The 16,340-nt window shown below is 53.8% G+C and overlaps 1 protein-coding gene across 1 annotated transcript in view; it reads right to left on the reverse strand.

The window, feature by feature from the left end:
- PAPLN (papilin, proteoglycan like sulfated glycoprotein) overlaps positions 1-9,178 on the reverse strand; it is a 31,715-nt gene extending 22,537 nt beyond the window's left edge. Inside the window, exons 1-5 of the mRNA XM_060095885.1 lie at positions 9,125-9,178; positions 3,655-3,770; positions 2,687-2,747; positions 2,274-2,376; positions 756-886 (exon numbers count right to left, since the gene is read on the reverse strand). Coding sequence (XP_059951868.1) covers positions 756-886; positions 2,274-2,376; positions 2,687-2,747; positions 3,655-3,770; positions 9,125-9,178 — 465 coding nt within the window. The remainder of the gene's footprint in view (positions 1-755; positions 887-2,273; positions 2,377-2,686; positions 2,748-3,654; positions 3,771-9,124) is intronic.
- Between the last annotated feature and the right edge of the window lie 7,162 nt (positions 9,179-16,340).

Here is a 16,340-nt window from a genome sequence, read left to right on the forward strand (position 1 = left end):
CCAGCCAACCCCTCCCTCAATAGCATTTTTTTTTCAATGGCATTTTTTTTTCTTACGTCAGTTTTAGTTGGGCTTCTATTACTTGCCCATGAGCCACAACTACTGAGGCCGCGTGTCACAACTACTGAAGCCCGTGCGCCTAGATCCTGTGCTCCACAACAAGAGAAGCCACCGCAATCAGAAGCCTGTGCACCTCAACGAAGAGTAGCCCCCGCTCGCCACAACTAGAGAAGGCCCACACCCAGCAACAAAGACCCGACACAGCCAAAAACAAATAAATAAAATAAATAAATTTAAAAAAACAAAAGAAATACACTGGCGAATGTATTAAAATATTTATGTCTGGAAGATTTGAGGATACAGGAGAGAAGGCTATAGGGACATTATCTTCAAGTATCTGAAAATAGGAGGAAATCCAGGGTGGGAGAGGGGAATGGAAAGAATTAAGACTAATGGAAGAGGTTCATTTAGTATAATTGTGAGCAGCTGTGAAGAGCAGCGTGGAAACAAAATTACCCGGAACAGGTAGTAGCCTCAGCGTTCACGGTGCCACCCAGAGGGTTCCTCTTACTGTGGGGCTAGAGTTTTCAAAGGGCAAAGGTAAGAGGGTCACAGGGCATCTGCGATGCAAGGCACCTTAGAAGCTAGTCTTGAGAAGACGTCAAAGTCATGAGAGCCCCTGGCCTGCTGGTGCAGGGCTGGGTGAGTCTGAAACAGGCCCCAAGCCATCTGGTGGGGGTGGGGGCATAACTCACCCGGCAGCTGCCATCCACGCAGATGTCCCGTTTGCCAGGTTCGCAGGGTGTCCCGTCTATGACGGCCTCCCTGTGCTTGTAGTAGAAGCTCTCCCCCTTGGGAATGCAGTTCAGTTCACATTTGTTTGGGGCTGCGGCGAGCAAGAGGGGAAAGCTGAGAGGCTGAGCGAGGTTCAAGGCCTGTCCTAGCAACAGCGAAGTGTGGGCAGGGGCCAGAAGCACGCACGCCCACGACTGGGAGGGGCCTACAGCGCCTTACGTACTCCCAGTGGCTCAGAATCCCACCCCCAACCCAGGGAGAAGGGATGCGCTCCCCGAAACTGCTGCATCTCTGGGAATCAAGTCGAAGAAAAATCCCAGAATAAGGAAAAAGCTAGACATTTGAAGAGGTCTATCTCGGCCTTATTATTTATAATAGTCCAAGTTCTAACAATCAGCTACTCCACTATCTATCACTAGAATATTACGCATGTTGACTCTGCTATTAAAAACTATGATTATGAAGACTAGACAGTAATGTGGGAAGATGCTTATAACAGAGTGCAAAGTGATACTATGTAATAACTACAAATATGTAAACAGAGAGAGAATAACATAAAAAGGGCTCGCATAAAATGCTAGCCCGGATCCTATGAAAGAGATAAGGTTAAGGTTTTTTTCTTGTTTCAATTTTTATATTTATCTAAATATTATATACCCATTGTTTAAACAGCCCAGAAGGGCTGTATATTTTCAACATACCCTCACCTTAGGATCCAGGAGGAGCAATGAATGCAAGCTACCCAACTGGGGCCGCCCCCCTCTGGCCAAGACCCCTTCCCCACCCCAGAGCACACACAGGATATGTTTACTGATTTGGAATCCAGAGTGCCACAGTTTCCAGCAGTCATCCACAGTGAGCAGTGAAAACTACTGCTCAGAAGGATTATCCTAAGGTATGCTCTGACTCATCTAAAATGTTTTAAGTACACGCATGTTAGTGTTTTTTGTTTGGTTGGTTTCTTGAACTGTATTGCTCTAAAAATTAATGACCTACATCTTCCTCAAATTTACCCAGAGTAGGGCTCCGGCCCCAGGGACTCTGAGTAAATGAGCTCTGGCCACATCAAGCCCCCTGCAGCCCAGCCTGCAGTTTGCCCAAACTCGGGCACAGACTCCACTCCCCACCTCGCACCCCACCCCCGCCCAGCCCCCCACCATGCCTCCTGCCACGTGAGGAATGCTTCGCAAGCAGGCCAAACAAAAGAAGTCTCAAAACGGCAGAGGCTTGGCCAAGGCTTTGTTTGAAAACGTATGTACGGAGGGGAAAAGGATGGCAAAACCTCAAAACGACCACCACTGTTGTGCCCTGCTGGGGGTACTGGAGGTTTTTCTTTAAATGTATTTGACAACGTGTCTATAATATGGTAATGAGAACTGCGAAATGCAGTCAGTGTAGCAAAGAGATCCCCCGAAGATGGGGCCCAGCATAGGGCAACGGGGGCGAGGGGCAGAAGTAGGAGGGACTCGCGCACTTACCGCCGTAGTAGGGCAGCCACTTGTACCGCCGCCCCTGGAACTCCTGGCCATCAAACTCGGCGCACTGCTCCGCCCTGAAGTCGCGGGAGCCATCGGGACAGCTCTGCTGGGCGAAGGGGACAAGGGAAGGGGCTCGTGGGTCCACCACTGGGGTCTGCCGCCCGGTTAGCCCCGGGGAGGTGGGGTCCTGTCCCCCCAACCCCCGCTGTAGCTTCGGGGAGGTGGAGTCGGGCCCCCAGGGCTCCCGTGTGCCCCGCTCTAGGGGCCTTGGGCTTCCCCGAGCGAAGCTATCATTTCAGGGGTGGGTGAGGAAGGGGTTGCTGTGCACCGACAGGAGGGCCCCCCAGGGCTAGGATGTCAGCCGAGCAGGTCGTCCGGGAAGCTGTCCCCCACCCCCGGGGGCTTTACCTTACCTCGGGGCGGCAAGACCGGTGGCTCCGGGAGGGGCCCACGCAGCCGGAGCCCCCATCTCTCCTGCAGGGCGAGAGCGCTGGGAAGACCCGAACCCCCATGACCCAACACCCCGCGCCCTCCTGGGGCTCGCCCGCAGGCCCTCCCAGCTTCGGTGGCGCCACCTGGTGGGCACCCCTGGGCCCGAGGGGTGGCAAGGAGAGGAGGGGTGTGGCCGCACACATAAATCCCTTTAGGTAGGTTTAACCAGCCCTCTGTTTATACCTGGGAGAAGCCAGACCCAGAAGTCTAACTACCCCGGAGTTTGTCTAACTTGGGGCCACTCTGCCTCTTAAAGCAAATTCCCAGAGAAGCCTCAAATTCTGCCCTTGGAGACACAATAAGATGTAACACCTACCCACTTGGTGGTTATTCTGCCATTTAAGGAGTAAGTGAAGATAAGGCACTTAGAATAATATCTTCTCTCTCCCCCTCTTCACGCAAAGTTTTCAGGAACAGTTAAACCCACTGACAGGCAGGGTGTCATCACCCCTTCCTTTGCACCCTACAGTACCTATCAGAGTGCAGAGCACAGAGCAGGTGCTTACTAAATCACTTGAGTGAAAAACATCTATACTTGACAAAGAGGCTGACAGTAGAGAAACCACACAGGTTAAACTGTTGAAGATTATTCATTAATTCAACAACAATTCACTACACCTGCCAGGCACTGCATGAGGATCTAGAGACTCGGGGTGGATGAAGCAGGAATGGCTCCAGCCCCCTGAAATGAGGTGGTTGTTGCAGAGTGGAAGTACGTGGAAATGACTCAATTTCAAATTGTCCACTAACGCTGCTCCCAGCACAAATCCACTGCATCGTAGGTCCTGCCCCTGTGGCCTGGCACTGGCCCGGGACACAGAGCCCAAGACCCAGCTGCTCCCTCACGCCTGCCCTCTTTTTACAAGCTGGCCCATTCCCGCCTTCCTACCTCTGGGAGTAGCAGGGGCGCTCCCGGAAGCTGACGCCCCCTCCACAGGTCCGGCTGCAAGGGCTCCAGCTGCCCCAGGAGCTCCAGGTGTCACTCTGCCGCCTCACCCTGGGAGCCTGTGGGAGGAGACACTCAGGAGGGACTCAGCACTCGGAGCCCCACAGGGTGCTCAGGGCTCCCCCGAGGCCCCCTGCCTCAAAACACCCCCTCCCCTGCAAAGAACCTGAGATCTTGTCTCCTAGAGCCAAGCCTTCAGGACGGCAGCACCGCCAGGCACCCGGACAGATTCATTTGTGGAACTGGCCAGCTGTCACCATAAGGAGCTGGGAGCTGGCCTTCTCATCCGTCAACGCCACCTCCACCAGCCGCCCCTACTTCCCAAGTACAGTGGGCAAGCCGCCAAGCTGGGGGCAGAGATCTCTCCCCTGACCGTGATATCCCCTGGCTGGGAAGAGCCTGGTTTGAGAACCAAGATGTCTGCGAACATTCCCTTGAATGGAAGCCCACGGATCAGCAGAGCATGCCCTTCCAGGAGGGAGATACAAAAGGGCAGGAAGAACAGCGTGTCATCAGGCAGGTAGGGCTCCACCTGTGCGGGGAATGTTGCCCACGGGCAGCGCCATGCTTCTGTAGCTCTGGCCTATTAGAATAAGAACTTAATCTAATCGTGCGTGCGTGCGTGCGTGCGTGCGTTGGAGTGGGGGCTGTGGTTTCTTCCTGCCGATCTGTGGCAGGGACTCCCAGGACTCCCCCAATATCCATCCTCCCCTTCTCCTATTAAGAGAACCCTTGACCCTTAGCTGGATACCTGGCTGCCTCCACCCCAAAATTCACTTCCCAGATTTCCTGCAGCTAACCACAGCTATACCACTAAATTCTTGTCAGTGAGATGTACATAAAAGTGTTGGGTAGCAGCCTCCAGTACAGGCATACCTCAGAGATATTGTACGTTTGGTTCCAGAACACCGGAATAGAACAAATATCGTGAAAAAGCAAATCACACAAATATGGGGATTTCCCAGTGCCTATAAAAGTTGTTTGCATTATACGGTAATCTATTAAGCGTTATGTCTAAAAAAAAAAAAACAGAAATAAATGTATGTACCTCAATTTAAAGTAATTGGGACTTCCCTGGTGGCGCAGTGGTTAAGAATCTGCCTGCCAGTGCAGGAGACATGGGTTTGATTCCTGGTCCAGGAAGATCTCACATGCCACGGAGCAACTAAGCCCGTGCACCACAACTACTGAGCCTGCGCTCTAGAGCCCGCGAGCCACAACTACTGAGCCCGTGCCACAACTAATGAAGCCCGTGCTCCTAGAGCCCATGCTCTGCAACAAGAGAAGCCACTGCAATGAGAAGCCTGCGCACCGCCATGAAGAGTAACCCCTGCTCGCCGCATCTAGAGAAAGCCCGCGCGCAGCAACCAAGACCCGACACCGCCAAAAAAATAAATTAAATTAAATAATTTATTTTTAAAAAGTACTTTATTGCTAAAAAATGCTAACCATCATCTGAACTTTCAGAAAGTCGTAATCTTTTTGCAATAGTAACAAAGATCACTGATCATAGATAACTAACAAATATAATAATGATGAAAATTTTGAAATATTGTGAGAATTACCAAAATGTGACACAGAGACACAAAGTGAGCAAATGCTGTTGGAAAAATGGCACCAATAGACTTGCTCAACACAGGGTTGCCACAAACCTTCAATCTGTAAAAAAATGCAATATATGCAAATGCAATAAAATAAGGTGTCCCTAAGAGATAGCTTGCATGTGCATTTGTCCTTTTTCTTCTTCCTCCTGTATTCCTTCCTGCTGTTTGGAAATCAGATGTGATGGCTGGAGTTGGAGCAGGTTTCTAAACTATAAGGTAATTTGGGAATGGAGGCTTCACATAGTGAAGCAAAGATAGAAGAATCTGGAGCCTGGAGGATGTGGTGAGACAGAACATCCCTAGACATCTGACCTCTGGGTGTTTATTTGAAAGAGGGATCAAGTCTTTCTTGTGGAAGGACTGTTATTTGGGACTCTAACAGGAAAATAATCCTAATAGATACAGTTTCCCACCCGAAAGATCTGACACCCTGCAGCTGGCAACAGAAGCCCACATGCTACACACATATTCTCTCATTCACTCCTCAGAACAACCTGACGGGCCCCAGTGCATGGAGGAGAGAGAGGCAGAGAGAGAGGGAGCCACGTAGGAACAGGTGGACACAATAGCACTCCAGGCCTCTGCTCTTTCACCAGGTTCCCACCGACCTCACCTGGAGAACCAACGCCGACACTAGCCGAGGCCTAAGGAGCTGGAGAGGTGTTGGACTTGATTTCTGGCTCGGAGGCAAAAGGTGGTCTGGAAATATGTCCTGTTTGCTGGAAGGGGACTTTATTTTAGGGCATCACGACATAAGAATCTCTAGGGGAAAAAAATCCCTGCCATTTTCCAGAGGAAGAATTCAAGTCCTAACGTGGAAAAGCAAACTCTTCCTCCCGTCGCGAGCCACCCGCCGCGTCACGGGATCTCGGGTGAGGATGGAGGTTTGCGCACGCGCAGATTACTCACAGCGCTGTTCTAGCGCCTCGGTGCCAAACATCAGGTTTTCCTTGTTTTATAAGAAAACCAGAACCCTGAATCAGAACAGCTCATACAAGCAATGAACCACGTACAAAACCAAGAAGGAAGGGCCAGCCAGACCAAAGGTCTGAGCTTTCACTCCTCAAATCATTTACCCTTCATTTCTAACTGGGCCAAAATCGCCAAGCTTCCAAAAACCAGCGAACCAGAATATAAAAGTGTTCTCTCTACGAAATTTAAACTAAAATTTACTTGGATCTGTTCCCATTTTAAAGGGGAAGATATTGAGCGTCGGGGTTGGAGGGTGACTTTCCAGGGACCACAAGCACCTCCACTCCAGACTCATCACTACAATATAAGAATTCTGGAAGCGGCCCACAAGAACTGCTGCTTTCTCATCCTGCCGCCTCGGCCTGGCTACTAATTACCTCTGACCAAGCCCTGTTTGGATGTCACTCTCACTCCTGAAGCACGAGACTGAGCCTCCCCAATCTACCCTTCCCTACGACTGGGTTGGGCTTACCGGCGTGGGCAAGGCAACAAGGGGCACCCCTGCCACCCAGCCACCTTGTGCCATCAGGATGGGGTGGGGGAGGACTCACCTGAATACAGGACCCCTTAAGTACCAAGCCTTACAAACCTCCCCTTGCCCCCGAGCCCAGCACCCCTGAAGCAGGCATCCTAGAGCCAGGCCCTGTCCTGTACTTCAGTTTCTCTGACAAAAAGAAAGCAGTCAGCCAGCAGCATCGCAGACACATCTTGTTTCTCTATAATTACCCAAGCCATGAGCCGCATGATGGTGTGAAGCCAGAATGAGCTGCTCCAGTCCACCCTCACCCTGGGCCTGTCCTCACCTGCCTCCTGACGCTCTCAGCACCCCACCAGCTCCTCCTCCAACCCCCACCTGGGCAACTCAGGAGCCCCCTTTCCTGCTGCACTGTTCCCAGGGGATCAGCTGCCCGACGTGCATGGGTGAGGGTGGGAGTGGGAACAGAGGCAGAGGCGAGGAGACTGGAAGTCCCCCTCATGAAGCCTCCCCCGACCAGCCTGGGGTTGGGGGGTGGCAAGGGGCGTGGTGCTTTACCCCTCCTTAATCAGCTACTCACTCTGCTCAGGCTGACCCCTGTCAGCACTGAGAATGATCCCATGAAGTTCTGGGGGTCCGGTGGGGGAGTCCTGGCCTCAGCTAGATCCGGGCATGGGGCTGCACCCAGCTAAAACCAGCCTGAGCCACACCCTCCCCCAGACAGTGCAGGGGGTGTGGAGAGTTTTCAGCCCCAGCTATCCAGGTGTCTCTAAGGGAGAGAGCACCTAAGAGGCCCCAGGTTGCTATGGATACCTTGACTCACTTCACCTGCATGCAACCTGTGGGTGGATATTATTACCCCCTCCCCCGCCCCCCATTAAAGGAATCTAAGACCTGGTGATTTGCTTAGGGTCACAGCTGTTAGGAGGTGGCTCTGAGTTTCACCCTGGTGTCCTGACACTGTCACCATGCCCCGCCCCCGCACCCCGAGCTCTGAGCTTCATGCAGCCAGGCACTAGGATAAAGCCTGTGCCGAGGACCTCAGAGTGTGGCACTTAGGGAACAAGGACCATGGGGAGGCAAAGGTGACCCGGGGAAGCCAGAAGGTGGTGGAGAGCACATGAGGAAGGGGGCTCTAGCCCACTTTCTGCTCTGACTGTGGCCCATGCTAAATCCGTGGGGCTCTGGAGCAGTGCCTGCTGCCCACTGCTGACGTCCATCCCTGCCTGCCCCTCTCGGCCCTGGTCGGAGGAGTCCTTCTCATCCCCCACTCACATTTCCACCGAGGCATCATTCCCCCTGCCCTCCCCAAGGCAGCAAACAGTTTGGGTCCTTTCTCAGGGGTCCTCCTGCTGGCCTCGGAGGGCTGGGTAGGGCTGTGGGTCTCCCCTGTGGAGCACTCTCCAGGGACAGGACGGAATCTGTGCCCTCCATCCTGTCAACGCAGGAGAAACTTGGCAGGAGCAGCCTCCAGGACCAAGCCCTGCTCTGCAGACAGTCCCTTCCCCAAAGATGGGTCCTGTGGTCTAGAAGATTCTCTGTACCTCCAAAGAACCCAGGTATGTTCGCCAGGGAGCCCTGTCCTTCGGGCCCCTGTTAATGAAACCACTACTGTGATCACCAGTTGACTTCCCGTGTCCACTTTCTAAATTTGCGCTAATGTGGTAACCACTAACCACATGAGTCTATTTAAATTCATATTAATCAAAATCAAATAAGATTCAGTTCCTCAGCTGCATTAGCCACATTTCATGTGCTCAGTAACCACATGAACTGAGTGGTTGTCTTATTGGATAGCACAGATGCAGAACATTTCCATCATCTCAGAAGGTTCTATCGGTCAGCCCTGCTCTAGATGCTAACCCCAAAGGCAGTGGGGAATGGCTGGCACCCCAAACCTCCCCACTGAGGAGAAGCTGAGTTTGGTCCCAGGCTGGTGGCAGACATCTGGTGGGATGGGCCACCTCGCCCTGCATCTTGGCTGGTGCCAGCACTGACCCCCTCTTCCTTCCACCGTGATAAACCACCCGGACAGGACGTTCCCAGCATTAGCAGTGCCCCCCAGCACCTTCTGAAGGGGGAGGGCGCTGGGACGTTGCCAGTTCTGCAAACTGTGCCCCAAAGCCAGGAGGGAAGTTTCAAGGTCCCACCCCTCTTTGAAGGAGCTGGGGCCGAGGTTTCGCCTCCTCCCACCACACCGTCCCCGTCGCCGACATTGGCCCTCTCCTGGGGATGGCGCCACTGCCGGGGGTGCTCCAGCCGTCGGGGGCTCCGGCCCGCGGCCAAGCCCTCGCCCCCGCCTCCCCAGCAGGGTCCTCCCGGGGCGGGGCGGGGCGGGGTGGAGGGGAAGGGTCGAACTCACCGAGGACCCGGGCGCCGGGGCCAGCAGCAGAAGCGCGAGCAGCAGCAGCCGCATCTCGGCCTGGCCTGCGGGAGAGGCCAGGGTTGGAGCGCGTGGGGCGGGACAAGGCGCCGCCCCACCCACCCCGAGTCCCGCGCTCCCCGCGGTCTCCTGGGCCGGCGCGGCGGGGGCGGCCTGTCCCTCCCTCCCGGCTGCCCACGGGTGACCCGGACACCCGCAGAGGGACTGGAGGGGATGCCATGGGGAGCAGCGGAGAGGCCGTGCCACTCACACGGTGAGGGAGGGAAGGCCCGTCTATAACCGGCTTCTAAAAGTTCAAGAGTAACTTCTTTCAGGGTTTCAGAGGGAAGGAAAGAGGGCAATTAAAAATACGTCCTTAAAAAAAAAAAACTTCTTTGTTAAAAGACCGGGAGTTCAGAATCAAAGCAATCAGACTCACTGTTTTAATTCAGCAAGAGATTCTTTTTAAAAAGCCATTACAGCGCTTGTTTGGTGTGTGCACGCATATGATGTGTGCGAGTGCAGCAGGTACAGAGTGTCTGAGTGCAGTCTCGTGCATGTGTGCAGTAGGTGTGCATGTGTTTACATGTCACTGTACTGGAGAATGACATACACAACGTGCCCCTTTCAGTACAAAACATTAAACAAGTACTGGCTTGTATGCTTAAGTTTTAAAATCTGAAATTCTACCATTGTGCTCTTTAATTTTCTTAAGCATAAAATGATTGCAGTTTAGAAGAACAAAATAGAGCATACCTAAGCCAAGTTCAGCCAAATATAACCTGGCATATTTAACCATGCACATGCTCCGTTAGTTTAGCACCAACTGTGATTCACGTAGGCATCATTTTCTCTGCAAACCGGAGGTCCCCGCGGCTGGCGGGGTGAGGGCGGTGGCGTGCTGCCTCCCGCTCGCACCGCCGCGGTCCAGCCCCGCTTCTGCGGCCCCTCGTGTAAGAACCGCGCGCGGGAGGGGAAGCCGAGGTGCCCGGGGAGCCTTGTTCTCGGGCTAACGGCAAAGATGCTGCTTCTCTAAAGTAGAGACTGCCTTCAGGGGGCGGGGATGAGCCTAGCTTAAGGAAAGACAGCAGGAAGGACTGAAGAAAAGAACTTTATTTATAGTTGCTACTGAGAGCGGCGGACTCCGGCCGAGCGGGTCTGCGGCTCCGCGCGGGGCGTGCCGGGGGCCGGCGTCTAGGGGCCCCTCGCGCCCTTCCCGGTCCCCACGCGAGGATCTCCCCAGCGCCCGCCCCGCGGGGGGAACGGGCCCCGTGCAGCCCCCGGGGCGGAGAGGGGCGGCTTGCGACGTGAGGCGCGGGGTCGGCGGCGCAGGGACCCGGGCTCGGGCGCTCCAGGCCCACAGCCGCAGCGGCACTGGGGAGGGGGCGCGCTCGGTCTCCGGAGACCCGCGCCGGAACGGCGTCCGACGTGGGGGAGGGCAGAGGAGGCGGGAGGGTTGGCGCGGGCCGCCTGGGTTGCGTCTGTCCACCCGGCCCCAGCCCCCGAGGCTCCCGGGGTTTCCTGCGCGTCCGCGACCTCCCCCAGCCCCGCCCGAGGGCGCGCGATGCGGAGCGGGGACCCGGCGCCGCGCCCGCCTCAGCGGAGAGCGGGAGGCGGCGTCTCTTCCCGGGCCCCCCAATTCCTCCCACGCCGCTCTCCCCGGGAGCCGGGCGAGGCAAATTCCTGCAGCAGCCCAGGGGCGAGCTGCCCCCGCCCCCGGGGTCCTGTCCACCCGCCTCCTACCTGTCTCCCGGAGCCCGCTCTGTGGGTGCCCGCCCCAGCCCAAGTCTGGGAGGCCGGCCAGGCCGCCCGGAACGCCTGAGGAGGTTGGACTTTCTCTCCCCGCCGCTGGCTGGCTTCCTTCCCGCCCATCTCCCCCCATCCAGCTCTGCTGACATCCATCCCCGGTGACCTGCGATGCCCAGGGCCTCCATCCCTTTGGGTCTATGCCAAGGCTTGGCTTGCCCTTCGCTTTTGGGGCTGGCACCAGTCCCATTTCCTCTGTACCCAAGTCTTCCGGTTCTGTGCCATCCTTCTTCCATGCCCACCTTACATACAACACAGCCCTGTGTCCAGCCGTCTGCTTGTCTTCTACCCCTGAATTCTATGCTTCAGCCACAACTGAGTTTCTCCACACACAATCTGCTGTTTCCCACCTCCCAGCCACCATTTCCCACTGCTTAGAATGCACTCTGGAAACCCCCTCTTAACCTTGCAAACTCCTAGTCACCCCTCAAGATCCGCCAAACATCATCTTCTCTAGAACCCTCCCCATGCCACCCCAGGCTAAGTTGGTGGCCCCTTACTCCCTCAGTCTCCATCTCTGTCTGCTGTAGTTCTATGGTGCATCACACAGCAGGGATCTGAGTCTCCCTAATTCAGCTGTGAGGTCCCTGAGGGTAAAGCATGCATCCCTGTCATGTGAATTCAAAGCACTAGTTGGGATCAAGGTAGGAGCTCAATAAATGCGATACATTTAATTTCCTTTCCTAGTTGTCCTTTTTTTTTCTCAACCAAGGCACTCCTTGTCTGCCATCTCTGTTTTGGAACTGGAAATCACCTATCCCCAGAGAACTAACACTGGCCCTGGGGCACTCGGAGGTGGGGAGGTCACAAGGTTGATCCCTTTCCCTCATGCTCTTCTGTCTTCAGCCCCTTTCCCAGCCCAGCTGCTGGGCATTTCTCCCCTGGCCTCCTGAGAGTCAGAGAAAAGTCACCCGTGGGGAGCTCATCCCCTCTTCAGACCTCCAGCTCCTGCAACTCACCTCCCTGGGCCATCACAGATGCTCAGACAAAATGCTTATTAAAACGTAAGCATGTTGGGCTTCCCTGGTGGTGCAGTGGTTGAGTCCGCCTGCCGATGCAGGGGATACGGGTTCGTGCCCTGGTCCGGGAAGATCCCACATGCCACGGAGTGGCTGGGCCCGTGAGCCATGGCCGCTGAGCCTGTGAGTCCGGAGCCTGTGCTCTGCAATGGGAGAGGCCACAACGGTGAGAGGCCTGCATACTGCAAAAAAAAAAACAAAAAAAAACAAAAACAAAACGTAAGCATGTTAAATCTGGCCCATTTCTTACCTGTCAGTGAAGAGAGGAGATGCAGCAGCTGTGTAGCAGGGGCCCCTAGGGACTTCTGTGAATTCTTAGGCAAAGATAAAGCTTGGCAGAGAAAAGGGAGTGGGATTGCCCAAAGCCTCTCTAGAAAAGGAAAATCTGTTTCTTCCATTCAAAAAGCCCCACTCCCTGCTCCCCTCAGCCAGGAATTTTCGGAGCTTGGTCAAAGGTCCTTGTAAAGTGGGAGGCAGCTGCTTCTCCTGCTGTGGGGTTGAACAGCCGAAGCACCTCCCGGATCTGTTCCTGGTTTCCCTCTACGCTCTATGATCCCTTCTTCTCAGACACGCCGGCCCATGATTTCTTACTCCTCACCCCAGCGGCAAAGGAGACCCAGAGGCTGGGGAGGCAGAACCCACACACGGTGCATCCTTGGACCCATGAACTGGGCTCTGGCAGTTACTGGTTAGGGCAAGCACTGGCCTTTAAGCCTCACGTCCCACCGCCTCAGAGAGACATGGTGAGCACAGTGCCCAGCACATAATTCTTGTTCATAAAAATGGTGTGCACGAAAACATGGTGGTTTAGAAGGAAGATTCCAGGAAAAAGTGTAAGACCTTCTCTTCCATTGTACATTCCCCTCTGTACTGGCCCAGTGTCACACTCACTGTGGCTGCACCAGGCTCCCTCCCACTTGGGGCTGGGGGTAGGTTCAGCCTGGGGTGGCAGAAGCAGCAGGAACCTGCTCTGCCTTTCATTGTGTGTGAACTCGGGCAAGTCATGTCACCTCCTTGTCTCAACTTGCTCACTCGAGCCTCACGCAGAGGGTGGTGGAGTAGGGAAGTAACTGGCTTCTATAAAGCTGCTACCAGGTGCTCAATAAAATGTAGTTCCTTTTGTCCCATGCTCCCTCCATCCATATCCTGGATTCCCTACATCTTGAACACCTTTGTAGATTGCAGATCTAGGGACACAGCCAAGAAATAAGTGGCCAGATCTCTTTGTGAGGCTGGGTTGGGATGGGGAACTGAGAGAAGAGGGAGATGGCGAAACCTCAAAAGCCTCAGGGCTCCGGGGATGCACCTCGGCCAGGAAGCCTTCCCTGTGCTCCCATGGTATGGGGTTTTCCCTAGCACTTTGAGCTACTGCAGGGATGCATTTGTCTCTCTTTCTCCCTTTAAGTTGTGAACTTTGCAAGGGCAGTGCTCTGTGTTGTTCATCATTGAGCCCTGTACCAGGGGTTGGTAGTGGCCCTGAAGGTGCCCCTCAAGAGAGTGGCACGGGAACCATGGCTGGTTGACGGTCTCCAGCTGCCAGATCTACACCGCATTCCTAAAGGCTCTCTCTGCTTCTGCTCCCTTCCTTTTATCTTTGCTGCATTTCCCCCAGTAGATCTCCCGTGCACCTAACCTGACCTGACACACGGGGCTCTTGGTTACAATCTGCAGAAAAGGACGTGGCTAACTTAGAAAAGTTATTCAGAGGAAGGACATTGGGAGCTCCTGGAATTGACAGGAAGCTGGAGAATCAGGCACAGAAATGGGCTGGAATCACAGAAACGGTCATAGATCATGGCCCAGGACCAGTGCTGGTTAGGACATCCAGCTGGACACTTGACTTGGGGCAATACTGACCCATGTCACCCCCAGAAAAAACCCCTTGTAGACTCCAGCCCCAACAGGAGCATGTCGGCATTCTGACTGCCAGGACCCGGGAAACAAGACTTGGCAGGTTCCCCAGATGGGAGTTCAGGCGCGGGGCTACACCAGAGAACAAATGTCCACTCTCACCCTGTGGCACCAGCACTCGGTATCTGTTGACCTGAACTTAGAGAACGCCGCTTCTCTCCTTTCTGCTGTTTTGGATGGTGGTTTATTTATTTATTCAGTCCTTGAACACCTGAGTGCCTGTGGGGAGAGTAAATGTCCAGTGGTGGTAAACGCTTAACAACCAGCTCTCTGGAGGAGAAAAAGCACTGCTTTGTAGCGTTGATCAGTTTCCATGGTGTAAACACCCCATGGCTGTTTTCAAGCTACCAAAGCAATGTCATTAAGCACAGGGTTGCACAGCACCTCTCCCAAGCCGTGGACTGTAACACACAGATTGTCCTGCCCTTGGTGAGTTTACCTTCCAGTAGGGCACTGCATTCTACCCTTGTGGGCTCCTGTAGAATAAAACAAAGCTTACAACCTGAATATTCAAATATTTCCACTATAAAAGTCACAACTTAGGCTGCAGCCCACTAGGAATCCAAAAGGGAGAAAAGAACACTTCACATTTGAGGATTTCTCCATTTACCTCCTACCTTCTCCCCACCCTCCAATACATATGTCCATTTCCCTCGGTATAGCCCCTCAGAGTTGGGGGGTGGGAAGGAGAGTGTTCAAACACTCGGTGCCACTCTGCACCCCTCCACACCAATCCCCTTTCCTCCTTCCCGCTGCCACATCCAAGTCAGGACCTTGAACAGGAAGTGAGACGTGACAGGGCAATGCTCAGTATGGCTGACGAGAGGCTGTCACACGCCACCTGGCCTTGGAAGGGAGGGTTACCCTCAAAGCTGGGGCAGAAATAAAGGTTCCTCAACCCTCCCACTGACACAAGGGCCATCCAAAACAGAACAGAATTCCTGGGATGTCCTTCTGTGCCCTGGGGCCTGAATCCAGATCCTGGGACAGGGCACCAGGGGGAGGCTGAGGCCTTGTGAAGACCCTGGGGTGTGGGCAGGAAACTGCCCTGGGGCAGAAGACCAGAGAGCAAGAAAAAGGAGGAAAAGAAGGGGTTTTCCAGAAAACTTGTCCTGATTGGCTCCCACCCAGCAGGTCTATCCTCAGAGATCTCATCCCCTTCCTTCCACATGGACACACACACATACACACACGCACATGCGCGCGCTGCAAGGATCCGGGCTGCAGTCTCCTCTGGAGAAGCCAGTTGCCTGAACTCCTGGAGACATTAAGTGGCTGGTGTAAGGAGCCCCCCTCGCCCACCCTCTGCTTCCTAAGGGGGAAGGGCTCTGGCCTTCGTTGGGTGTGAGGCCAGCCTGCAGAGCGCAGCCTGGAGGGTCCCTCTCAGCCTAGCATGGGCGGCCTGGCCTCTAGAGCACAGCTGGTGTCCCGCGGCTGAGCAGTGTGGCCTCGGTGCCTCAGTCGTTGCAGAGAGAGGGCAAGGTGTCATTCTCTTGTTGTGGGTTCTGACTCTGGCTCGGCGTCTGCTGCTCTGTGGCTGCTGTCCCTGTGGGCTGCCAGGGACGGGTCCTGGATTGGGGGCCCTGGAGGCCAGCAGCCAAAAGACTCCTGAAATCCTCTCCTCTGGGTTTCTCTCCATCACTCTCTCAGGACACTGCTTCCCTCCTCTGCTGCTTCAACCTCTGTATTTGGATGATTCTCAGCCCAGAAATGGAGATGTGACTGTGCCTTGTGCCCAAGGCCTGGAAACATTACCCAGAAAGTTAGAGGACCTGCGCCGCGCAATTCAGAAACAGACTTTCCAACACTCAACTTAACGAGGGGGAAAGTACTAACTTTTTTATCTTTTTGCTGTGCTTCTCTAACCAGTAAATTTTAGACCCATTATCCTGGACCCCTATTTTAGAGTACAATGCCACTTAAAGATAAGTGGTGTTGTGGTTACTTCTGTATTAAAACAGACTTACAGACATACAACATGGACAAACCTTGAGAACAGGGTGCTAAGTGAAATAAGCCAGATACAAAAAGACATTGTATGATTCCACTTATAGGGGTTACCTAGAGTAGGCAATTCATGGAGACAGAATAGTGGTCACCAGAGGCTGGGGACGGGGGTGGAGGACAAATGGGGAGTTAGTGTTTAATGGATACAGAGTTTCAGTTTAGCAAGATGAAAAGAGTCCTGGAGATGGATGGTGGTGATGATTGCACAACGTTACGAATACAAATACCACTGAACTATACATATAAACTATTTATGACATTATAAATACAAATACCACTGAACTATACATATAAACTATTCACAACGTTATGAATACAAATACCACTGAACTATACATATAAACTATTCACAACATTATGAATACAAATGATTCATTGAATACAAATCATTCATTTAATGATTATAGTGATAATCATTAAAAATGATTAAGGGAGTTCCCTAGTGTCCTCGTGGTTAGGATTCTGGCCTTTTA

This window comes from Mesoplodon densirostris, chromosome 4 (genome assembly GCF_025265405.1).
Source record: "Mesoplodon densirostris isolate mMesDen1 chromosome 4, mMesDen1 primary haplotype, whole genome shotgun sequence".
In the NCBI taxonomy this organism is placed as follows: Eukaryota; Metazoa; Chordata; class Mammalia; order Artiodactyla; family Ziphiidae; genus Mesoplodon; species Mesoplodon densirostris.